Genomic DNA, 24,412 nt, shown 5'->3' on the forward strand with positions numbered 1-24,412 from the left:
TGCACTATGGATGAAGCCGTCACTATCATGGACTTGAAATCTCACATTCCGTTCAGCTCCTGCAAGAGCTGATCTCATCGCTCCATCTCCACGGTGGACATCCTCTTGGGAATGTTCTGTCCTTTGGCTACCACTGTTTTCGTTCTCGACCACCGGCCATCATCCCTTACGGCTGTCGCCTTTCCCCGACAACTTTTCTTTAGTGTCGAACTTGTATGTGGTCCCGTGTCTCAGCGTAATTACAAGCATGCACATATCCATGTTCATACTCATTAAGTTTATTTAGATTAAATTTGCCCAAGCCCATGTTTGTGAGCCATGTTGTAGCAGGAATTGTACACCGACTAAAAGCCTTCCTTGGGCACGTTGTTCTGCTGCTTTTCACATCGTAGTTTTCCACAAGTGCTCCAACCTGCTCTCATCCACCTCTTGCGTCATTTTCATCTCTGCCCATTCACTGGTTATCCGATGTACACACAGTGTCTTTATTGCAGTTCCATCCCTCCAACAAATAAATAAAATTGTTAAGTGAACTTCTTGCACATCACTTGATTTGCGTATGCATGGTGTCATGGTCAAATTGTTAATTCTCCGCTATTGTATTCAATTTAGCAGACAAATGACTTGGGCTCACTGCCCCGTAGTGTTTTACATGTGTAAGGTTGTCAAGATATATTTTTTAAAATCGTATTTCTACTTGCCTCTTTTGTTGGCCAACCGCATTATAAGCAGTGCCCTGAGAAGCCGTTGCATTCAGGTGCTTAAATGCAATTTCTATTCTTTGGGTCTTTCGGTAAAGTCACGTAGATAGGTTATTTGAACCTATCTGTGAACCTATCTATGTGACTTTACCGAAAGACCCAAAGAATATGAATTCCTGCAGTCACGAAAGCTTGAAGTAAAAAAATGCAATTATTACAACAGGAGTGAGAAAGCAATGATGAACGCAGGACAAATGTGGGCATTTTAAATAAGCATTCATTCCACACACAAGAACAAGTGGGGTTTGTTTTAATCTTGGCATGAAATATGCACATTGTCAAACATCCGAAAATCACTGTCATTAAGCTAAACTGCATTCATTCAATGATCTTAAATTATTATTGCTATTTCACTGATCACGCACAATAAATAACAGGATAGGTAAAAATAAGGAGCTTTTTTCATCACGAGCATTAAAACCAGAATTTTAATATTCGATATTCTCAGCTAGCCAACGAATTTGGCAAAAGTTATGTCACTGGTTTCCTCAAAATGTATTCTATTTAAATTAGTGTGCACGATTGTAATAGATGTCTGAACGTCACATGTCTGTGTTAACATCACGATTAGAACTCAATGGAATCCACGTTCTACACTCTACAGTCACCATTCAAATAAGTGCCACGGCCTGCAGCACAAGCGTAGCTGCCACCTCGCAGGACGCACTCGTGCAGGGTGGCGACATCACAGGTGTGCTTCACCAGCGCCCCACGCAGCCGACTAACACAAATACGATTGTGTACTTAACTTGGGGGGGGAATCCTAGGGATCACGGTGGTGAGCAAAATTATGCACGACTCAGAAGTCCCGTTTTTTTAATTCTAAGTGCATGGTCAGCCTACTTAATGGCCCATGAGCATTCATACATACTCATTGGTAGCATTCAAAAAAATTACCATAACTGAACAAACAATTGTGCTATCTATGGGAATTATGTGAACCTGACAACAGTGGGGAGTTCATGAGTGGAATAGAGGACAAGCATCTGAAAGGCGCTTCTCCAGGGAATGACTGGTGAATGACGCAGGTCCTTCCGTTTGTGCAGCTGTATCGAACGTTTGGTACACCAAAATTGTACACGACCTCTCTATGATGCACTGTTCGAACACTTTCACATGTTGGCCCAGATGGTAATTGAAGTAACAAAGCAAGGTTGGCAGGGGTCTTGCAAGGACACTTTCAACAATGATGAGTGTGGAGGGGCCACGAGTTTCTCCTCACTTCTGCACCCCACGCGTTCAGTCTGCTGTGTGTCTGTAGTCACCAGCGCTTCGCTCGCTCCGCCTGGTTGCACGTGCCAGCTCCACTGAGTCGCGGCCATGCGGCACGGGTCTTCGTGGGGGGAGGCCACCGACTCCACGCGGAGAACTCACTCGTTACTGTGCAGCGCCAGCGCCGACTCCAGCTCCCTCTGCTGGTTCAGCTTGCGGAAGAAGCTCTTTCCAAACTCATAAGTGCTGATCATGATGGCACACGCCGGTGCCACCTTGATAACGCGTGGCAAGAAGCCTGCAGGGGAAATGCCAACTCGATGCGTTCCCATAAAACAAACCTCGGCACTCTCCATCCAGTATCAGCAAATACAATGGGAACGACGCAGGAAAACTCATGCCGGCATGAAAACAACACTAATAAAATGACGACATTACCACTTAATAAAACACACATTCGTATAATTATTTCCATATAAGTGCAATATAAAGAGATGGAATGCATCCGAAAGGATGTGAACCTAGGGAATGGAGTGATGAAATAAAACATAACAATGCATGCTGAAGCACGTGTGGAACATACGCACAATGTACGTTCACTTGACTGGGTTTGGCAAAAAACTTTTCTGGATTTTCAATAGCACTGAATGGGTATTGTGAAATGGTACCAGATGTTGAAATTCTGCTCCTTAAGAGCAGCCAGAGGATAATAATGAAAGCTAGAATATACATTGACTATTGAATTTGCCAAGACATATGCCAATCTGGGATTTGTCTAAGAAACTCAGATCTCGTTTTTTTTATTCTCCACTTGGGCTCCTCCATCCTTCATCACTATTATGCCACATTTACAGATTATCCTTTCATCTCTATCCTTTGAACTACTTTTGCAATTATATTGCATATTATGCTGTGGTGTATTTTAGCTGGCATTCTAAATTTGGTGGTTAGTTGGATATTCTACTTAAATTGCCTTTATCTTGTTTTGTTCCAAGCTACTGTCGTCCAGTGTGCAGGCCGTGTCACCGTACAGGGCTCCGCCGGCCGGAGGGGCCCAGGTGCCGCGCTACGACAAGGGGGGAAACTAGACAGTGGGGGCCCCACATGAACCACGCTGCGCCGCCGCCGAAACCGTGCACACGACTACCCCCACAGGCTAGCAGGAGCACACACACGCACAAATCAGCACGCGCACGCAATGACATCGGATGCACACGTACCAGCAAACAGCCCTCTCAAGCCGGACTCCCAGTAAATCCTCTTCATCGCTGTCCAGGTTGAGATGTCACGAAATGCCCCTGCAATGTACAAAGTTTAGATTGAAACGTCAACGGATGGTTCTTCTAATAATTAAAAACGCCTAGACTACTGCTAGGCCATGTCACCGCCCCAAAAATGGACAATAGTAGAACACTTACAACATAAATACCCAGAGGTAATCCGCTGGTTAAGACTACTGTGACCACATGGCAACTGTATCTCGCTTTTGAGTTACAGCTGAGCTTAATCTGCGTGCGCAATTTTGACAAAGTGGAGGATGGTCCAGTGCAGATCTGCCTGTTATGCGAGTAGTAAAGAGAGGCTGGGGGCTGGTGAAACATCTCAACCGTCAATCAGAAGCACCAACGTGTAGCAGTCTTGGTGCTCGCGCTCTCAATACAATTTCCCATATGCTGTACATTCCTCCATAAACACATCAGTTTTAAAATGTATTCTGTACCTTAAATGGAAGTAAAGATAGGCATGCACTGAGTACATGTCTGGTCTGCAGCAAATGCCTGTGTTGGGCTTTGCGTTACAACACCGAAGAGTTCAATATTGAAACGTGGATCAAACCACATTCCGGTACCAAACGTGATGCATCTCATCAGGCAGAGGTGCAAAACAAACCTTGTGTAATCTCCATCTCTCCAAGCTCGATCTGCCTGCGCGTTTTTACAACGTCAAAGGGCAACGTGGCGATTCCTGCGAACTGCAACAGCAGAAGAGCACTCACACTGTAAAAACACCATCACTGTTACCCGGCTTCCTCTCCATGACAATTCCTGCGGTCAGACAAACACACCACTCGCGGCTGAAATGCACGTGCATGTGAACACCTCGTAAGATGCAAGTTTAATTTGGAGCATCTGTCTGTGGAGCAGCGCTGAGTTGGACTGGCACCATTTTGTGGATACGGATGATGTTTCAACACTTTTACAAAACCGCTCACTCGGATTTTGGTCAAATCACACAAAACCAGCAGCCATAACCTCAATGGCATTGCTAAACCCTTGCGGCTTCATTCTAATTGATTGTTGGGTTAGGCCAAGTAATTATCTGGTAAAATTTCTGTAGTTAAGAGCCTAAATCACCCGACACAGCCAAACAAATTAAATTGCCACGTGCACAAGCATTTAATAATTGTTAATTAGCATGTTAAATGCTTATAAACGTGACACATTAATAATTCTTAGCTGTGTCGGGTGGTGGAGGGTCTTAATGATACACAAATATTTTAGCCAATTAGCTACTGCGCATGCTGCATTATTTCAGCCTATGCTCAACGCAGCAGCAGCAGCAGCAGCAGCAGGAACTGTGGCGCGTGACACGATTGCATTGAGGTTGCTGCTCCGACTGGCTTCACGTCTCTCGCGTGAGAGTGGTGCAGGCCGCGAGGATGCACGTTGCTGCGGTGTGCGTGCGCTGTCAGGGGCGCGCTCGGCGTGCCGGGCAGTGGAAATGCTTACGGTGCCTGAGACGGCGCCGGATGTGAAATTAATGAGGAACGTTGCCTGGTTCACTCCGGCCGAGCCCATCAAACCGTTCTTTATGAGTTCGTAGTTCAGCCAGTAGAGCCCTGCCGATACAATACAGAACCACACGTCCAAAAAGTATAACACGATCAATACGTAGACAATATGCCTCCCTTCGCATGTTTGTTCGTCCACACAAATAATAAAATTGCACATCCCATTGGCCACAAAGCCTTCTGAGGGTGCATAATTGTAGAAGCATTGGCTCAACACAAGCAAACTCTGGACCAGTTTTGGCATTCAATGTCTCATCAGCAGTCAGGCTGGCGAAACTGCCAATGTTTATAAGCAAGGACCCTTCTTGCCAGACATGGCCTCTACTACTTATGAGCTGTCCACACAGTGATAGTAACAAACATCATAAACGTCATAACAGTCAAAATATCAGCAGTCAAACGCCAAACTTCTCATGTGATAAACATTTCTATGTAATTACAGTGTTTTCTTTATTTTACCTCATCCACACTGTGTTCAACCACCACACTGCAGGTTACAACACTTCTATTTATGCTTCTTCCCTCGCCCTGTTCCACTTTGAAATTCCCTCCCATCGTATCGTTCCCTACAACGTTGACGTGTTGTGCCCGTGTTCAGTGCCCATTAAAGTCGCCCACCTGAGAAAGGAACATCCCTGAGGACGGTGGGCCCCCAGCCTCGCCACAGCGAGCGCCAGCCGTCTTGGGCCAGCGAGTGCCTCACGCACTCAGACAGTTCCTTGTACGTCAGCTGTCGCGACTGCATCTTGGTGCGGATCAGCTCAAGGGGGCTGATGACCGTGACGGCGCCGACTGTGAAACACAAACCAACCTCGATCAAACCTAGCCGTGACACTCAAGATGACAATGATGTAATTAATTTATCCAAGAAAGGCTCGCCGAGTCTCAAGACTAATTTTCAGGAAAGTCCTAAATCGGGGTGTTTTAGCAAGTTGTCTGTAAACAGAATTTTCTCTGTGGAAGGAAACTAAGAGTGCCTGGAAACCTCCATATGCGAGAGGCTATCAGGGCAGATTTTTACAATGTTGTTGTCTGCACATACAGGTTAAAAATCCAATTTTCTGTACTACCATCTTCTGGCAAGTATCCAGATCCGCAGGTTTGGAAAATCCATGAGTCCGCATGATCCACTAAGCCTTGCCTCCAAAACACACCAGATTAAAGCAATATGCCACAAACCCGGCCTGTCCATTTAAACAAGCAATCGAAACGGGGCGTGTTGCCTGACATCGCCGGTTTGTGAAAGTGTAACACACGTCTGGCCACGGCTCCTGCAACGAAAGGGATGGACGGATGCTGGGAGTCGAAGTGTCGCGCAAGGGAATCCCTCAGGAGGTCATAGCTCGTGAAATAAATCACTGTTGCTGGAACGGCCATAACCCTGGGGGGGGAAAATATGACACAAAAACAACCGCATTCAAGTCAAAACGCCCAACACATCTATTACTTTGAATATCAACGCAAGCAGATAACACGTGCATTGTAAAATATTTGCACTGCAATACAAATAGCAGTAGTAATGCATTGAACGATAGCGCTCCAACGCATTCACCTATTTGAGGTTGTCTTCATCTGAATGAAACTCCTGAAGTCAATTACTTGAAAGGGCAGAAGCATAAAATAGATTTGTTCCGACTAAGCATATTTAATCCATACTTTCTATGCAGACACTGCGAAGCACGCGTGTGCTGCTATTGCTTGTTCCCAGCTTGCGGTGTTAAACCTGTGAAGACGTTATACTACCAAGCCTGTCTTGGGGCAAATTCGGATCACAGTCACCATGCTCGTGCACGCCTCAGAAGTCTGTAGTGACAGTGGTGAATATTCAGTGCGATCACAGCAGCATGCTGGCATCGTAGACAGATTGAGCAGAAACAGACTTGTGTCTAATTCTGTTATGTAACTTCGCCACTGCACTGCTTGTGTAATCAGTTTTAGTACATCTGCCTAAGGTGCATCATCTGAGCCAATATTTTTCCGCAGCATTTGCTTGAGCAGACAAACCCTGCACCGGTATTGAGTCTCATCCACAGCCAAGCCTATTAAATAAATGATGCCGGATCCTCAAATGGTATTGGCAAACGACATTCCTTCAACACCGTGGGCCTGTTCAGTGCAAAAGCAGTAAACTTGTTCACATTATGTGCTGTCATTAGGGACTGTATTCTATTACCCCTCATCCTTTTAGGAACCTTAAAACATGCTTGTATAAATATAGTGAACAAGATTTATATTTCGAAGAAGCCACTTCTGACAGCCTTTTTCTGCCATTACTTCTCAATTCAATGATGTCTCCCCATGCCACGAGACTATATGTTCGGATTGGAGACATCAATTCCATTAACCTTGTGCTATTACAACATGTCCGACAAGCAACGCAAGCTCATAAAACAATGTCGATGCAAGGTCTTTTAAATTTCAATTCGGTCTTTAAAAAAGTTAAGTAGTGAGCATAAATCAATGCCAACATTTGTACTTTTAAAAATAACACAATCGTCATTATAGTTGTTTATTTCTAATTACCCTGAGCCAAGAAGCTCTTAAATCGGGGTTCATCAACAAAAAATAACACCGGTCTGACAAGTCACAGTAAAAATGTATCAATAATAAACAATAACAAATATGCAAAATAAGAAATCGACAGCAAATCATGATCGCAATATAAAATGATCCTCTTTTTTTTTAGCTCTACATCACAATCGTCATTCTGGCAACATTCTGGTCAACTTATCTGATGGATATAGAAGAGAGAGGGATAACTCACAGAGTGGGCTGCAGGCCGCTCCATAACGACGCCACCCCCTCATGACGAATGATCTGGACAAAAGCATCCTGCAACACAGGGGTTGGTTCACGACAATTCGGCTTTCAGTGCCCCGACAGCTTCACAAATGTTACCATTCTTAACAGCTGCAGAAAACCATTCACAACAATTAGGCTGCGACGACTCTTCCCAATTAGATGTTGCATTTAGTGTGTTCCCCTCCTGATAAAGGTTGCTCTCCCGTCTTGTGAAAGGCATGCTATGTATGGGATTATGCGATGTAGGGAAATTCACGCCACAAAGTCACGCTCCCTCAGCACTTCACGCTTCCTGCCAGTCACATAAATAATATTTAAAAACTACATGCACACAAGCTGACACAATGAGCGGCCGCAGGTGTATATAGAGTACGTGTGCAGACAGTCATGCAACAACTCGCATGTGTGTGGGGGGCACACAACAGTGCACACGCTAGGCTACAACAGTCGTGATTCTGTGTCAGCAGTCTCCAATTACTGTGTGGCCGAACGGGAACCCTCGCAGCCGGTCACGGCCATGCCATTATACTTTGGTCTATCTACACCAATGGTAATGAATGGTAAAACCAGATACGCCAGTCCATCCAGAGGAGTTAACAAGTGGTACTAGTTAGCATGCAAGTCCTACACAGCCCCTCCTCACCAGTGTGCCATTGACGTATCCTGGTGCTGGTTTGTACCAGGCCTTGGAGTTGCCATTCATGCAGACACAAAGATGATCCATCAGCCCGTTGCAATAAACAAAACACTTGCCTGCAAAACAACATGAAACAGGCAGGCAAAACTTTCAACTATGGCCACAACATCAATATTTCACTTAACACGTTGGTTTTTGCAGCGAATATTTTGAGAAGCTGGGTTAGGTGACAAAGGTGATTCTGTCTTCCTGGATTGTATTCCTGTATCTAATTGCTATACTTGAGAATTGTTCTTCACCTCACTGGCAAGTGGCAAGTGAGGTGAAGCAATGATACTCGGCACGTTAATTGCTTGTACATGTCACAATTACGGGACATTTGTTCGGAAATTACAGGTGGTGGATGATCTTTTAAAATAAATTTGGCCAGATCATTGGGCCGTAACTCAAATATAAATCTATTATGAATAAAATCATACTGTACAAACCTACAATTCTCCAACCTAACACAAGCACACTATGTAGTTTAATTATACGTGTAGGTGCCATCCTCTCAGTGGGTCTGCTGATACGCGATTATTTCGGCTATCCATGCAGCCCAGAGGATCCACCAATAAGGGCCATATTTTAAGTCAGGGCTTAGCTCTGGCTTGAGCTGCTCAGTTGCTTCAGGCTCAGCTCATTGAAATCTTGAGCATGGCTGGGACTACACTCAGTCGGCTCAAGTAAGCAAGCCTTTGAGCCGGAGCCAAGCCCGAGCCGAGCCGTGACTACGAATGCGGGCCTGAGACAATCAATGACAAACAGACGTCCTCGCGGTCGCAGGGAAGTGTCTGCACTGCAACGAGAGGATCCCGCACTCCACTATGAGGCCGACCCCTCCACAGCGCACACGCCGTACATGCGGCACAGTGCACCCTGCATTGACAACAACGGACATCGCCCTCCATCAGGCGACGGCACCCAAGCACTGGGGCTCACTCGCCGCTCTCTCTCATACGCATCGTCGCTGGGAAGATGATGCGAAATGTGTAATATCAAACTATCTCTCCAATCCACAATGCGGACAATTCAAATATCCCCCAATAGCATTTATTGATTAATAAACTTTTGCAGGGCTGTGATATGGCCTACTACTAGCACGTTCACCACTTGTTGCGGAGGTTCAGGATTCAAATCCAGCGGCCGTCCAGGTTATTGCTGCAGGAGCAATAATTATAACAATACGCACCATCAACTTCACAGTGGCCATAAAAGACCATATGACGTCATTCGCAAGAGTAGGCCATTGTGTGCCATTGTCAGGGTCAAAATGTTACCAACTCTCAGACAAAGCAATTGAATGGCAAAAATCACTCACTCCTGAATATCCAATAGCTGCTCTTGATAGGCCAATATAAACAAGATTTGTATTGAATGTAATAGCTCAAGTAGCACAAATATGCCACTTGTGGCTCTGAATCAATATTAGTAACAAGGGCCTTTGAAGGTCTGGATGCCTAATGGAATACAGAGACAACAACCATTTCATAAGGCAGCATTTATCAATTGTGCATCTCAAAAATCTGGCCATTACAACTTCCATACCATTTTGACAATGACTGAAGACATTGTAGCCAGCAAGCGGAGCATGAAGGCAGCGAACAGGAGGTTGATTGGCAATTCACACAAATTCATACAGCAAACTACATTCAACTGCAATTGCCAATGACGCCCTGGGATCTTTTTCACCGGGTGTTCTCAAGCAGGGCTCCACAAACCTCGTGAGGATGTGGTAACAATCAGGGGGGCTGTGGAAGACCAAGCATCCACAGTAATAGGCGTGGGGGGGCTGCAAGAGGTCAAGGGATTCGTATTTAGAGGTCCACGAAAGAGAGCAATGCTTGGTGTGAGGCGTTGGATGAGCAACCACTCCCCATTATACCACTTCAACATATCATCTTTCCACATTTCCATCTGCACAAAAACAAAACTGTTCACTGTGAGACACCAATGAAGCTTGGAGGAAGCTGTGGTACTCGAAAATATCCCTAATCCAGAAAATAAACAATGATTGGCGCATATATTTTATAGCACACATCCCCCTCAGTTGCAAGTCATCATGATGAGATGTGAATCATGTTACTCCAAGTGAACGATGACTGGTAGCTCGTTCTACACAAATACATCCCCCCCCATAGCGCCACACCGACTGCTGGGCAAGTAGTGTCGGTGAGCACCAATTAAGGCTGGCACGGTGCACAATGGACTGCTGTGGCCAGCAAAACACCAGGCTGCCTGTGTCTCTTCGGTCCTGATGTTTACACACTGCAGCAGGTATTCATTTAAGACTGAATCCACTTAGAGGAGACCCAGGAAAGGTTTCAGATACCACATGCCACTGATGTTATCCATCACCTGGCATCGAACTCTGGGGTAGTGCAGAGTGCTAACCGCTGTGGCACCACTGCAGCATTGCATCCATAGACACACGTGCCGAAACCATCGCACACGCACATGGCAACGCGAGACATGAAGAACGCAATATGAAAGGGATGCTCAATCAAAGGTGAAAGCTTGACCTTTGGCAAACACCACAAACATTGATTGCTGCGTATATAGTCGCCATCACACTCGAGTTATACTGCAATTACCTTTGTAAAACGGAGTCTGCTGAGCTTGAAGCCTTATTTTTACCACATCCAATGGAGTTACTGCAAAATAAAACACAAAGAGCGAGGTTAAATGTGGCAGCTACATACAGGATCGGTTTCATGTGTGGGCGAACATCACTTGCTTCCAATTATTAGCAAAACATATCAACGCCCGTAAATTGCCAAGGCAGTATGTTTCAGCTATTTGTTCAGTATGTGAATGTGGTTCTCAATATACATTTAATGTGGACTCAGATAACCGCACTGGTTGGGGGAAAGGAACAGATGTACAATCGGGGTGATGAATGGCACAGGCAAGGGAAGGAGACGGGGCTGGTGGGTTTAGTGGCCGAAAGTGTGAGCAAGGTGCAGATGAGCTACTAATTAATTCATAAATATGTGAACAATAATAACTTCATACATTTGGTATTCATTCCATTCTTATCGCGAAGGTTATCATGAAAGTGCCGTTTCACACAACGTCTGCAGTAGTTTCACAGTAGGGGCGATCAAGTTGCTGCGTGTAATCCCCAAGCGAGTAATGTGTGGGTTGTCGTTGTAGTGTTTGGCGTGATGGCCTGCGCTGATGGGAGAACATCTGTCGTCGGCGTGGTCAGCACTGGGCATGCACTTTCCCAACATACTGTACACTCGTGCCGCCGATTTCAAAATAGAAAATACAGATAAAGGAAGATCCCTCTGCTACACATTTTTAACCAAGGGCCCTAACGGTCCGAATTGCTCTTAGCGATCGTGTACTCGTCCGTCTGTAAAGACTTAAAATATAATGGGGGAAAGCCCTAATTCAAGATAAACACACATTTAAACCAGCACAAACAATTGCACAAACTTAAGTAGACTCATAACGCTGTTGGAGTAAAGGGGATTGGAGATGATTATAGCTCAGCGACAATGCCAGAGGCTCATATACAGAATAAGCGCTAAGTCTCCATTTGAACTTTAGGGTCCAAGGCTCATGGAGACTCGCAGTCCCCCGAGTAATTAATTTTGAAGTTCAGTGACAATGTGCTAAAGGGACAGTAAGTGTAACGTACTTTAGTATTGTTGTATCTCGGGGTCACTGCCAATCTCAAGAGCACCAGACAGGAACCAATGCTGCTGGAATAATGCCCGCCCAGAAGGCCATGTGGCTGACGGGATGTCTAAACAATACATTTGTATTGTTTGTGAAGGCACATATGTATAGGGATGTGTAAACAATACACTTGTATTGTGTGTGAAGGCACATATGTAGAGGGATGTGTAAACAATACATTTGTATTGTGTGTGAAGGCACATATGTAGAGGGATGTGTAAACAATACACTTGTATTGTATGTGAAGGCACATATGTAGAGGGATGTGTAAACAATACATTTGTATTGTTTGTGAAGGCACATATGTAGAGGGATGTGTAAACAATACATTTGTATTGTGTGTGAAGGCACATATGTAGAGGAGGCGTATTGTCTGCTGGTTTATTTTGTTGATTAGATTCTCAACAATGACGGCTAATGATTAGTTTGTGGGATGGTGAAGGCTGAGGGGTTGAGTCGTGAACGTAAAGGTCTCCCTCGTGTTTGTAGGATTTTTCGTACTATATGCGGCTAACCGATGCTCTACGCGATTTACATTCACTCATGTGCGGTTGTGCGGTCTGAAGTGGGACAACACGGTGTACTGTGTGTTCTGTGCGTGCTCAGTGTGTGCTGTGCGTGCTGTGTGTTCTGTGCGTGCTCAGTGTGTGCTGTGTGTGCTGTGCGTGCTCAGTGTGTGCTGTGTGTTCTGTGCGTGCTCAGTGTGTGCTGTGTGTTCTGTGCGTGCTGTGTGTTCTGTGCGTGCTCAGTGTGTGCTGTGTGTTCTGTGCGTGCTCAGTGTGTGCTGTGTGTGCTGTGCGTGCTCAGTGTGTGCTGTGTGTTCTGTGCGTGCTCAGTGTGTGCTGTGTGTTCTGTGCGTGCTCAGTGTGTGCTGTGTGTTCTGTGCGTGCTCAGTGTGTGCTGTGTGTGCTCAGTGTGTGCTGTGTGTTCTGTGCGTGCTCAGTGTGCTGCGTGTGCTGTGTGTGCTGTGTGTACTGCACAAGCGCTGCTCGGCAGGCAGTCGTGCAGCGGTGGTGTTGGTGGCGCATCGTGGCTTGGGTGCCAGTGTGGAGCATGCTACGCGATGTCGCTTTGTGTCCCCATTTTATTTTAAAAGCATCTGCAGTTTCAAGCGTGGGAAACCTGTACCTCATTTAATGGACTGGTTTTCCAGCAATTAATCGGTGCTTTCTGGCATACTATTCGCCTCGTACCCCCAATTCGCATGTACGGTGCGAAACAAGTTCAACATACACACATGTTATCACAGTAATTTTTAAAATATCACTAAATATCCCAATAAAAATATTATTTTTAACTAAAAGATCCATCATCGAAATGTGTCTTGTGGAATGTTACGATCTTCATAAAGTGTGGCTGACCCGCACTGCAGGCGTGAGGGTTGCCCTCGAGTGAATCAGATGGGGGGTGTTCAAGAAAAAGGAGTTTCTGCAATCCCCCACACGTCTGCTCGGGACACTTGCCAAAGTCGATCGGTTGCAAAAGAGCTCCCAGTGTACCCTGCATATGCACTCACTTCAGCTGGCACAGAGAGATGCTGTCCTCACAGCGCATTGCTATTGGCATGTTCATAAAGTGGTAACCATTCTGCCTGTGGCTCGTGCTTCATGGCCAGTTTTATATAACAAAGTGGTTTCGCACACGTTACAATCGTTAAAGCTGTGAAAAACGAAAATGGTTGACGTGACACAAGCTGTGTCTGCTGCAGACTTTGGGAAGGGTTGGGATTGTGTCCAATGGGGCTCAGCCCCCAAGCGCACGCCCCTGGTGTTTACCACCCCGAGCGAGATGACAGCAAGGCAGAGGAGGGGGGCTTACGGATCATGCAAAAGTGCGGTGGGCCGGCTCCACATGAGCAGACGACGAAACTGCACTGCGAACCCACTCGCGAGATTCGAGCAATGCTGTCCCCCCGCATTGCGTGCTCGCGCCAGCGAGACGTTGGTTCTCAATGCCATCTATAATTGGACGCGTGACAACACCACCACCAACCACGTGGAGGCCCAAGAGGCAGTTCGGGGCGGGTGGTGGCACCAACTGGCAGCCCTTGCCCAAACACTGCCTGTGAGTGTGTGGACTATGAGATTAATGAGTGTATGTGGATTATAGTGGCTAGTGTGGATTATAAGAACATCAAGTGTGAGTGAATTATAATAGTAACGTGCAGAGGTGGGACAAAGTCATTGTTATGCAAGTCCAAGTCGAGTCGCAAGTCATCAAATTCATGACTCGAGTCTGACTCGAGTCCAAGTCACATGACTCGAGTCCACATCTCATAGGTGGGACAAAGTCATTGTTATGCAAGTCCAAGTCGAGTCGCAAGTCATCAAATTCATGACTCGAGTCTGACTCGAGTCCAAGTCACATGACTCGAGTCCACACCTCTGGTAACGTGTGGCTTTAAATTACACCAAATATGCTTCTTTGTATTTGATCATTGTTATATATCTAAATGTACAACTTAAAGATAAAACACACCATTGCCCCTGTTTTACAACGATATAGTAATGTATGTGTATTTATTGTTGTGTTAATGTATTGATTGTCTTTAGCGAGCCGGATTTCCTGGTGCAGAAATTGTTATTTTAAATAATAACTTACAAACCAAATGTTTAACATGCTCTACCTCGAGAGTGTCAGATTTTTTTGTTTTATGGGATTCACAGCGAAACCAGCGGCACTTTGTTTTCTTCTTCCAATTGGAACTGTGTGGCCAAGTGCTCTCGGAGGCAAATATCAAACGAATATCAAACATTCAATCAACTTTCCTTCGGTTCACAAGGAGATATAGTCAATGATGGATCACCTATTATCGACACGGCACTGGACGCTGTGTAAATTGTGGCTTATTATTTACCATTTAAGTTCATATCTTTCTATTCACATGACCTCGAGTACGTCTCCCTTGTCGAGTAAGCACTCCGTAAACTCCGATGTGTTTTGCTAAAGCTTTAATTATTAACATCTCTGATACAACAGGCTTCAAACTTGGCAGCGATTCGGTTGAGGCGTGGAGAGGATGTTTGCTGAATAAGGGCCGATGACCGAAACGTCGCCCAATACAGTATATTGCTGTCATTATACGGCCACGATGTTATTGAGGAATGTGTTGATTTTGTTTAGTTATCTGTGCACCACTGAGGCCGTCGGGTTGAGTCCCCGTGTCTCAAGGAGTCCCATCTGCAGGGGCCGAGCACGCGGTGGTGGGGGGCTGAGCACGTGGGGGGGGGGCGAGCACGTGGTGTCGTGACAAGGTGACGCTGCGGAATGCGCTCCTTGTGCCGTTTTCACGCAGTCGCTGTGAGTGTGCATTCCGTCCGTGGCGGCGGTCACACGCTCCGAGGTCACCACCGCCACCCCCATCACACAGATCGCTCGTCACGCCACGGGGCCCCTCACCACCCAGCGCCACTCGTCATCATTACGCAACGGGGCACGGTGAAACAGCAATTCCAGATGATGCACTCTCGTTCAACAGTACTACTACTACTTACTACCTTACTGCTACTCCACTTGCAAACTCAAATATACCAACACCCGCCATTCGCCACTAAGTGACGGTGATGTCACAACGGCGCCTGTGCCAGGCCAAGTGCACTTCGAGTCCACGTGAAGTGAAGAAGGCTCGGTCACAGGTTGACTGACTGAAATGACTGATAGATGTAGCACCTGTGCCCCCTCCTCAAACATACACTCACTACCTCCCTAACATACTCACTGCCTCAAACACACACTCACTACCCCTCGCACTCGCCCTGCATCCACTGCCTCATTCACTTCTCAATCGCTCGATTCCAGGACGACTCCTCGTACCTGGAGCCGCTTCTCTCTCACCCCGCTCGCTGTGTCCCGTGACCCCGCTGTGACCCCGCCGTGACCCCTGGCCCGGACTCACCGAAGAGCGATGTGAGCAGCGCGCCCGAGCCGGACGCCGCCATCTGCTGCAGCGGCGAGATGCCGCTGCTGTGCTGGGCCGCCATGCGTGGCGCCGCGTGCAGCTCCGCTCCCGCGATAATCCCCCACGCTGCTCCCCTCCCTGCTCCACTCCCTTCTCCCCACTCACCACTGCTCCCCTTGCTGCTCTCCACGCTGCTTCCCACTGCTCCACTCTCTGCTTTCCTCTCTGCTCCCCACTCTCTGCTCCCCACTCTCTGCTCCCCACACTCTGCTCCCCACTCTGCGCCCCTCTGTGCCCCACTCTCTGCTCCCCACTGCTTCCCTCTGCTCCGCTCGCCGCGACTGCGGCCACGCGCTCCGCACGGTCGCGGCTTCCGTGGGCGGGGCCCTGCTGCTCCGGCGGCGGCACCTGATTGGCCAATGAGCGCCGACATCATCGGTGCCCGAGCTCCGAGGTCAAAACGTCATTTTGACGCAACGATTGCTAAGTGACGTCCCTTTCCGTGGCGCCGAGTGGCGTCAGTGACGTAATGTCACTTGCTGGGGCGCCGGGACGTCACTGGCAAGGCGTTAAGTGACGTCACTGGCTTGTCACGCACGTGGATTCAGGGAGCCGCGTGGGACGGGCGTCGAGTGAAAGCGAGCGACGCCTCCTCCTCCTCCATCGCGTGCCGCTGTGCAATGTGGCACCCCTCTGGGAGGACTTGGGCCCTCTTGACTCTCCCTCTTCTCTGTGACGGCCTCGCTCGGCACCCCGCCTCCCTTTATATTCATCCTCTTGGCTCCTCTTCCGAGGAGGATCACTGCTGGGGATCATCTGAAGCGCATGTCGATCTGTGGAACTGTTAACTCGGGTTCTGTACGCGGCTGTGCTGTGCTGAACATTCAAATACAATGAAAACAATACGGAACTGCGTGGCAAGGCAAGATTAGTCCGGAGCAGAGCCGATCACGGTGTCTTTAACGTCCACTGTGAAGCAGACGGCGCACACTATTTCATGATGAACACACCCGCATCATTAACCAGCGGCGATCGCAGGCTTTGCCGCTGCCAATACCAGCATCATTCGCTACGCAGTCCCGCACGTACCGCTACAGTCCGTGCGTCTGTTCGAGTGTCCTAGCCCTGCAATGTGCTGTGCGTTGAGCGGTATGTTTTTGGAAGGCGTTGCTTGGTAGTGGATCCATGACTGAAACATTGATGAGGATGTTCATACCACAGGAGCCGGCACGCATACAATGAATACTGCTTTACAGCGGGGAGCCAGGGAATTAATGTTACCCAGCAAAAGCTGATGTTTGCATTTGATTCACGACGCATTCCTCAATGGGATGATGAATAGTATAATTAGTGGATCCAACGTGCAGATCGCAGCAGCGGCTGTGGCAGGGGAGAGGTGGGGGAGGGGAATGTGGCTGGGCCTGCAGATCGCGTGGGTGGTGGCGGGGTCATCTCTCACACCTCCTTGGGGCCGCCACGGGGTGATGATGGCAGCAGGAGGAGTATTGAGGATAAGTGATGGCGGTTCGCCGTAGTGATGGTTGAGGGTGCATGGTGATGGTAAGGATTTATGTTGCGATGATGAGAGTTAGGTGATGGTTCGGGGTTTCATGATGAAAGGGTACGATGGTAATTATTTAAAAGAACAACAAAGAAAAAAATCAGTGATGGTAATGATTATGTGATGGTGATGGTTTGGGATGATACGTAGGGTCGGTTGATGTGTAGGATGTTGGTCATGGAATGGTGTGTAGGGTCGTGGTGATGATATGGGATGGTGTGTAAGGTAGTAGTGGTATGGGATGGTGTGTAGGGTGGTGGTGGTATGGGATGGTATGTAGGGTGGTGGTGGTATGGGATGGTGTATAGGGTGGTGGTGGTATGGGATGGTATGTAGGGTGGTGGTGGTGGTATGGGATGGTATGTAGGGTGGTGGTGGTATAGGATGGTGTGTAGGGTGGTGGTGGTGGAACGGCATGGTGTTTAGGGTGGTGGTGGTGGTATGGGATGGTGTGTAGGGTGGTGGTGGTATGGGATGGTGTGTAGGGTGGTGGTGGTGGAACGGCATGGTGTTTAGGGTGGTGGTGGTATGGGATGGTGTGTAGGGTGGTGGTATGGGATGGTGTGTAGGGTGGTGGTGGTATGGGATGGTGTGTAGGGTGGTGGTGGTGGAACGGCATGGTGTTTAGGGTGGTGGTGGTATGGGATGGTATGTAGGGTGGTGGTGGTATGGGATGGTGTGTAGGGTGGTGGTGGTGGTGGTGGAACGGCATGGTGTTTAGGGTGGTGGTGGTGGTATGGGATGGTGTGTAGGGTGGTGGTGGTATGGGATGGTGTGTAGGGTGGTGGTGGTGGTGGAACGGCATGGTGTTTAGGGTGGTGGTGGTGGTATGGGATGGTGTGTATGGTGATGGTGGTATGGGATGGTGTGTAGGGTGGTGGTATGGGATGGTGTGTAGGGTGGTGGTATGGGATGGTGTTTAGGGTGGTGGTGGTATGGGATGGTGTGTAGGGTGGTGGTGGTATGGGATGGTGTGTAGGGTGGTGGTGTGTAGGTTGGTGGTAGTATGGGATGGTGTGTAGGGTGGTGGTGGTATGGGATGGTGTGTAGGGTGGTGGTGGTGTGTAGGTTGGTGGTGGTGGTATGGGATGGTGTGTAGGGTGGTGGTGGTGGAACGGCATGGTGTTTAGGGTGGTGGTGGTGGTATGGGATGGTGTGTAGGGTGGTGGTGGTATGGGATGGTGTGTAGGGTGGTGGTGGTGGAACGGCATGGTGTTTAGGGTGGTGGTATGGGATGGTGTGTGGGATGGTGTGTAGGGTGGTGGTCTGGGATGGTGTGTAGGGTGGTGGTGGTATGGGATGGTGTGTAGGGTGGTGGTGGTGGAACGGCATGGTGTTTAGGGTGGTGGTGGTGGTATGGGATGGTATGTAGGGTGGTGGTGGTATGGGATGGTGTGTAGGGTGGTGGTGGTGGAACGGCATGGTGTTTAGGGTGGTGGTGGTATGGGATGGTGTGTAGGGTGGTGGTGGTATGGGATAGTGTGTAGGGTGGTGGTGGTGGTGGAACGGCATGGTGTTTAGGGTGGTGGTGGTGGTATGGGATGGTGTGTAGGGTGGTGGTGGTATGGGATGGTGTGTAGGGTGGTGGTGGTGGAACGGCATGGTGTTTAGGGTGGTGGTGGTGGTATGGGATGGTGTGTAGGGTGGTGGTGGTATGGGATGGTGTGTAGGGTGGTGGTGGTGGTGTGTATGGTGGTGGTGGTATGGGATGGTGTGTAGGGTGGTGGTATGGGATGGTGTGTAGGGTGGTGGTATGGGATGGTGTTTAGGGTGGTGGTGGTATGGGATGGTGTGTAGGGTGGTGGTGGTATGGGATGGTGTGTAGGGTGGTGGTGTGTAGGTTGGTGATGGTATGGGATGGTGTGTAGGGTGGTGGTGGAACGGCATGGTGTTTAGGGTGGTGGTGGTGGTATGGGATGGTGTGTAGGGTGGTGGTGGTATGGGATGGTGTGTAGGGTGGTGGTGGTGGTGTGTATGGTGGTGGTGGTATGGGATGGTGTGTAGGGTGGTGGTATGGGATGGTGTGTAGGGTGGTGGTATGGGATGGTGTTTAGGGTGGTGGTGGTATGGGATGGTGTGTAGGGTGGTGGTGGTATGGGATGGTGTGTAGGGTGGTGGTGTGTAGGTTGGTGGTGGTATGGGATGGTGTGTAGGGTGGTGGTGGTATGGGATGGTGTGTAGGGTGGTGGTGGTGTGTAGGTTGGTGGTGGTATGGGATGGTGTGTAGGGTGGTGGTGGTATGGGATGGTGTGTAGGGTGGTGGTGGTGGTGTGTATGGTGGTGGTGGTATGGGATGGTGTGTAGGGTGGTGGTATGGGATGGTGTGTAGGATGGTGGTATGGGATGGTGTTTAGGGTGGTGGTGGTATGGGATGGTGTGTAGGGTGGTGGTGGTATGGGATGGTGTGTAGGGTGGTGGTTTGTAGGTTGGTGGTGGTATGGGATGGTGTGTAGGGTGGTGGTGGTATGGGATGGTGTGTAGGTTGGTGGTGGTGGTGTGTAGGTTGGTGGTGGTGTGAAGGTTGGTGGTGGTGGTGGTGGTGGTATGGGATGGTGTGTAGGTTGGTGGTGGTGGTGTGTAGGTTGGTGGTGGTGGTGTGTAGGTTGGTGGTGGTGGTATGGGATGGTGTGTAGGTTGGTGGTGGTGTGTAGGTTGGTGGTGGTGGTGGTGGTGGTATGGGATGGTGTGTAGGTTGGTGGTGGTGGTGTGTAGGTTGGTGGTGGTGGTGGTGGTATGGGATGGTGTGTAGGTTGGTGGTGGTGTGTAGGTTGGTGGTGGTGGTGTGTAGGTTGGTGGTGGTGGTGGTATGGGATGGTGTGTAGGTTGGTGGTGGTGTGTAGGTTGGTGGTGGTGGTGGTGGTATGGGATGGTGTGTAGGTTGGTGGTGGTGGTGTGTAGGTTGGTGGTGGTGGTGTGTAGGTTGGTGGTGGTGGTATGGGATGGTGTGTAGGTTGGTGGTGGTGTGTAGGTTGGTGGTGGTGGTGTGTTGGTTGGTGGTGGTGGTGGTATGGGATGGTGTGTAGGTTGGTGGTGGTGGTGTGTAGGTTGGTGGTGGTGGTGTGTAGGTTGGTGGTGGTGGTGGTTTGGGATGGTGTGTAGGTTGGTGGTGGTGTGTAAGTTGGTGGTGGTGGTGTGTAGGTTGGTGGTGGTGGTGGTGGTATGGGATGATGTGTAGGTTGGTGGTGGTGTGTAGGTTGGTGGTGGTGGTGGTGGTATGGGATGGTGTGTAGGTTGGTGGTGGTGGTGTGTAGGTTGGTGGTGGTGGTGTGTAGGTTGGTGGTGGTGGTGGTATGGGATGGTGTGTAGGTTGGTGGTGGTGTGTAGGTTGGTGGTGGTGGTGTGTAGGTTGGTGGTGGTGGTGGTGGTATGGGATGGTGTGTAGGTTGGTGGTGGTGGTGGTATGGGATGGTGTGTAGGTTGGTGGTGGTGGTGTGTAGGTTGGTGGTGGTGGTGTGTAGGTTGGTGGTGGTGGTGGAATGGGATGGTGTGTAGGTTGGTGGTGGTGTGTAGGTTGGTGGTGGTGGTGTGTAGGTTGGTGGTGGTGGTGGTATGGGATGGTGTGTAGGTTGGTGGTGGTGTGTAGGTTGGTGGTGGTGGTGTGTAGGTTGGTGGTGGTGGTATGGGATGGTGTGTAGGTTGGTGGTGGTGTGTAGGTTGGTGGTGGTGGTGTGTTGGTTGGTGGTGGTGGTGGTGGTGGTATGGGATGGTGTGTAGGTTGGTGGTGGTGTGTAGGTTGGTGGTGGTGGTGTGTAGGTTGGTGGTGGTGGTGGTGGTATGGGATGGTGTGTAGGTTGGTGGTGGTGTGTAGGTTGGTGGTGGTGGTGTGTAGGTTGGTGGTGGTGGTGTGTTGGTTGGTGGTGGTGGTGGTATGGGATGGTGTGTAGGTTGGTGGTGGTGGTGTGTAGGTTGGTGGTGGTGGTGTGTAGGTTGGTGGTGGTGGTGGTATGGGATGGTGTGTAGGTTGGTGGTGGTGTGTAGGTTGGTGGTGGTGGTGGTGTGTAGGTTGGTGGTGGTGGTGGTATGGGATGGTGTGTAGGTTGGTGGTGGTGTGTAGGTTGGTGGTGGTGGTGTGTAGGTTGGTGGTGGTGGTATGGGATGGTGTGTAGGTTGGTGGTGGTGTGTAGGTTGGTGGTGGTGGTGTGTTGGTTAGTGGTGGTGGTGGTATGGGATGGTGTGTAGGTTGGTGGTGGTGTGTAGGTTGGTGGTGGTGGTGTGTAGGTTGGTGGTGGTGGTATGGGATGGTGTGTAGGTTGGTGGTGGTGTGTAGGTTGGTGGTGGTGGTGTGTAGGTTGGTGGTGGTGTGTTGGTTGGTGGTGGTGGTATGGGATGGTGTGTAGGTTGGTGGTGGTGGTGTGTAGGTTGGTGGTGGTGGTGTGTAGGTTGGTGGTGGTGGTGGTATGGGATGGTGTGTAGGTTGGTGGTGGTGGTGGTGTGTAGGTTGGTGGTGGTGGTGGTGTGTAGGTTGGTGGTGGTGGTGGTATGGGATGGTGTGTAGGTTGGTGGTGGTGTGTAGGTTGGTGGTGGTGGTGGTGTGTAGGTTGGTGGTGGTGGTGTGTAGGTTGGTGGTGGTGGTATGGGATGGTGTGTAGGTTGGTGGTGGTGTATAGGTTGGTGGTGGTGGTGGTGTGTAGGTTGGTGGTGGTGGTATGGGATGGTGTGTAGGTTGGTGGTGGTGTGTAGGTTGGTGGTGGTGGTGGTGGTATGGGATGGTGTGTAGGTTGGTGGTGGTGGTGGTGGTATGGGATGGTGTGTAGGTTGGTGGTGGTGTGTAGGTTGGTGGTGGTGGTGGTATGGGATGGTGTGTAGGTTGGTGGTGGTGGTGTGTAGGTTGGTGGTGGTGTGTAGGTTGGTGGTGGTGGTGGTGGTATGGGATGGTGTGTAGGTTGGTGGTGGTGGTGTGTAGGTTGGTGGTGGTGGTGTGTAGGTTGGTGGTGGTGGTGGTATGGGATGGTGTGTAGGTTGGTGGTGGTGGTGTGTTGGTTGGTGGTGGTGGTATGGGATGGTGTGTAGGTTGGTGGTGGTGGTGTGTAGGTTGGTGGTGGTGGTGTGTAGGTTGGTGGTGGTGGTGGTATGGGATGGTGTGTAGGTTGGTGGTGGTGGTGTGTAGGTTGGTGGTGGTGTGTAGGTTGGTGGTGGTGGTATGGGATGGTGTGTAGGTTGGTGGTGGTGGTGTGTAGGTTGGTGGTGTGTAGGTTGGTGGTGGTGGTGTGTAGGTTGGTGGTGGTAGTATGGGATTGTGTGTAGGTTGGTGGTGGTGGTGGTGGTATGGGATGGTGTGTAGGTTGGTGGTGGTGTGTAGGTTGGTGGTGGTGGTGTGTAGGTTGGTGGTGGTGGTGTGTAGGTTGGTGGTGGTGGTATGGGATGGTGTGTAGGTTGGTGGTGGTGTGTAGGTTGGTGGTGGTGTGTAGGTTGGTGGTGGTGGTATGGGATGGTGTGTAGGTTGGTGGTGGTGTGTAGGTTGGTGGTGGTGGTGGTATGGGATGGTGTGTAGGTTGGTGGTGGTGTGTAGGTTGGTGGTGGTGGTGGTATGGGATGGTGTGTAGGTTGGTGGTGGTGGTGTGTAGGTTGGTGGTGGTGTGTAGGTTGGTGGTGGTGGTATGGGATGGTGTGTAGGTTGGTGGTGGTGGTGTGTAGGTTGGTGGTGGTGGTGTGTAGGTTGGTGGTGGTGGTATGGGATGGTGTGTAGGTTGGTGGTGGTGTGTAGGTTGGTGGTGGTGTGTAGGTTGGTGGTGGTGGTGGTATGGGATGGTGTGTAGGTTGGTGGTGGTGTGTAGGTTGGTGGTGGTGGTGGTATGGGATGGTGTGTAGGTTGGTGGTGGTGGTGTGTAGGTTGGTGGTGGTGGTGTGTAGGTTGGTGGTGGTGGTGGTATGGGATGGTGTGTAGGTTGGTGGTGGTGGTGTGTAGGTTGGTGGTGGTGTGTAGGTTGGTGGTGGTGGTGGTATGGGATGGTGTGTAGGTTGGTGGTGGTGGTGTGTAGGTTGGTGGTGGTGTGTAGGTTGGTGGTGGTGTGTAGGTTGGTGGTGGTGTGTAGGTTGGTGGTGGTGTGTAGGTTGGTGGTGGTGGTACGGGCTGGGGGCTGTTCCCCGCTAGAGGTCGCTCAGCCCCGCCCTGCGCTGCTGCCGCCGTTGCTGGGAGCGACTGCGGAGCAGCACGGCGCTGCTGCTGAGGCTGCCGCCTCCTCCTCCTCCACTGCGCACGAGAGGGAGGGGAGGAGCCGTGCGGTGATTGCTGCGGGTGAGACGCGAGGGCAAGGGGGCCGTGTGCGGGGGGAGAAGCCGGGAGGAGAGGGCAGGAGGAGATAGAGGAGAGGGCAGGAGGAGGAGATCGAGGAGAGGGTAGGAGGAGATCGAGGAGGAGAGAGGAGGAGGCTGCGCTGCTGCGGTCGATGCGGACGTCGTTAAGATGCAGCGCGCGTCCCCGCCTCGCGTGTGAGAGCCGCCGACTGAGCATTGAGTGGCGGCAGCAGCAGCAGCGAGAGGAGGAAGACCGAGAGAGGAACGCGAACAGCGGCTTTATCATCGGTCGCGGCTGCGCGCGGACAAAGGAGCGAGGATCCCCGCCGCTCGCCCATGGGCGCTGCAGCGCCGCCCTGCCGCTGCTGGAGCCGGGAGAGCGCCGCGCGTCACCACCACCACCACCATCATCATCGCCGCGACCCCGCGGGGCGGCGGCGCCAGCGATGACGGCGACGACGAGAGCGGCCCCTCGGATACCCACCACCCTCACCAGCCTCGCCAGCCTCACCACCCTCACCCTCCTCCTGGTGGTGGCGGAGCCAGGGCTGGCGGCGGGGGTGCGCGCAGCCAGACCTGCAGGTGCGACGCAGCTGCATCACGCTCAGCACGAACTCAACCACTCACTCACCACTCACTCACCACTCACTCACTCACCACTCACCACTCACCACGGACTCACCACCCACTCACTCACCACTCTATCACCACTCACTCACCACTCACTCACCACTCACTCACACCTCACTCACTCACCACTCACACCTCACTCACACCACTCACTCAC

At 50.2% G+C, this 24,412-nt stretch overlaps 2 protein-coding genes across 14 annotated transcripts in view; one reads left to right on the forward strand and one right to left on the reverse strand.

The window, feature by feature from the left end:
- Positions 1 to 1,000: 1,000 nt before the first annotated feature.
- LOC144934641 (mitochondrial glutathione transporter SLC25A40-like) lies at positions 1,001 to 16,094 on the reverse strand. Its single transcript, XM_078860673.1, has 10 exons — positions 15,828 to 16,094; positions 10,837 to 10,896; positions 8,210 to 8,319; positions 7,529 to 7,596; positions 6,021 to 6,145; positions 5,383 to 5,556; positions 4,703 to 4,812; positions 3,864 to 3,945; positions 3,194 to 3,271; positions 1,001 to 2,271 (listed from the first exon to the last, which is right to left on the reverse strand). Exons 1-10 carry the CDS (start codon positions 15,910 to 15,912, stop codon positions 2,132 to 2,134), a joined length of 1,032 nt encoding a protein of 343 aa, XP_078716799.1. The 5' UTR covers positions 15,913 to 16,094; the 3' UTR covers positions 1,001 to 2,131.
- A 7,514-nt stretch (positions 16,095 to 23,608) lies between these two features.
- The window catches only part of LOC144934642 (disintegrin and metalloproteinase domain-containing protein 11-like), a 114,170-nt gene continuing 113,366 nt past the window's right edge, over positions 23,609 to 24,412 (forward strand). For 5 of the 13 annotated variants that reach the window (XM_078860680.1, XM_078860679.1, XM_078860678.1 and 2 more), the window contains exon 1: positions 23,611 to 24,207. In XM_078860680.1, coding sequence (XP_078716806.1) covers positions 23,778 to 24,207 — 430 coding nt within the window. In that variant the 5' untranslated portion in view covers positions 23,611 to 23,777. Of the gene's footprint in view, positions 24,208 to 24,412 lie in introns of all 13 variants that reach the window. The other 8 variants (XM_078860677.1, XM_078860685.1, XM_078860683.1 and 5 more) reach the window with 3 other exon arrangements.

This window comes from Lampetra fluviatilis, chromosome 10, assembly GCF_964198595.1.
Source record: "Lampetra fluviatilis chromosome 10, kcLamFluv1.1, whole genome shotgun sequence".
Taxonomy (NCBI): domain Eukaryota; kingdom Metazoa; phylum Chordata; class Hyperoartia; order Petromyzontiformes; family Petromyzontidae; genus Lampetra; species Lampetra fluviatilis.

Excerpts from the sequence above, each read along its gene's own strand:
- LOC144934641 (XM_078860673.1), bottom strand. The coding sequence starts at position 15,912 with ATGGCGGCCCAGCACAGCAGCGGCATCTCGCCGCTGCAGCAGATGGCG. Across the intron at positions 6,146-7,528 it reads AGCGGCCTGCAGCCCACTCT|GGTTATGGCCGTTCCAGCAA; the intron begins GTGAGTTATCCC and ends TTCCCCCCCCAG. Across the intron at positions 3,946-4,702 it reads CCGGCGCCGTCTCAGGCACC|TTCGCAGGAATCGCCACGTT; the intron begins GTAAGCATTTCC and ends CTGCTGTTGCAG.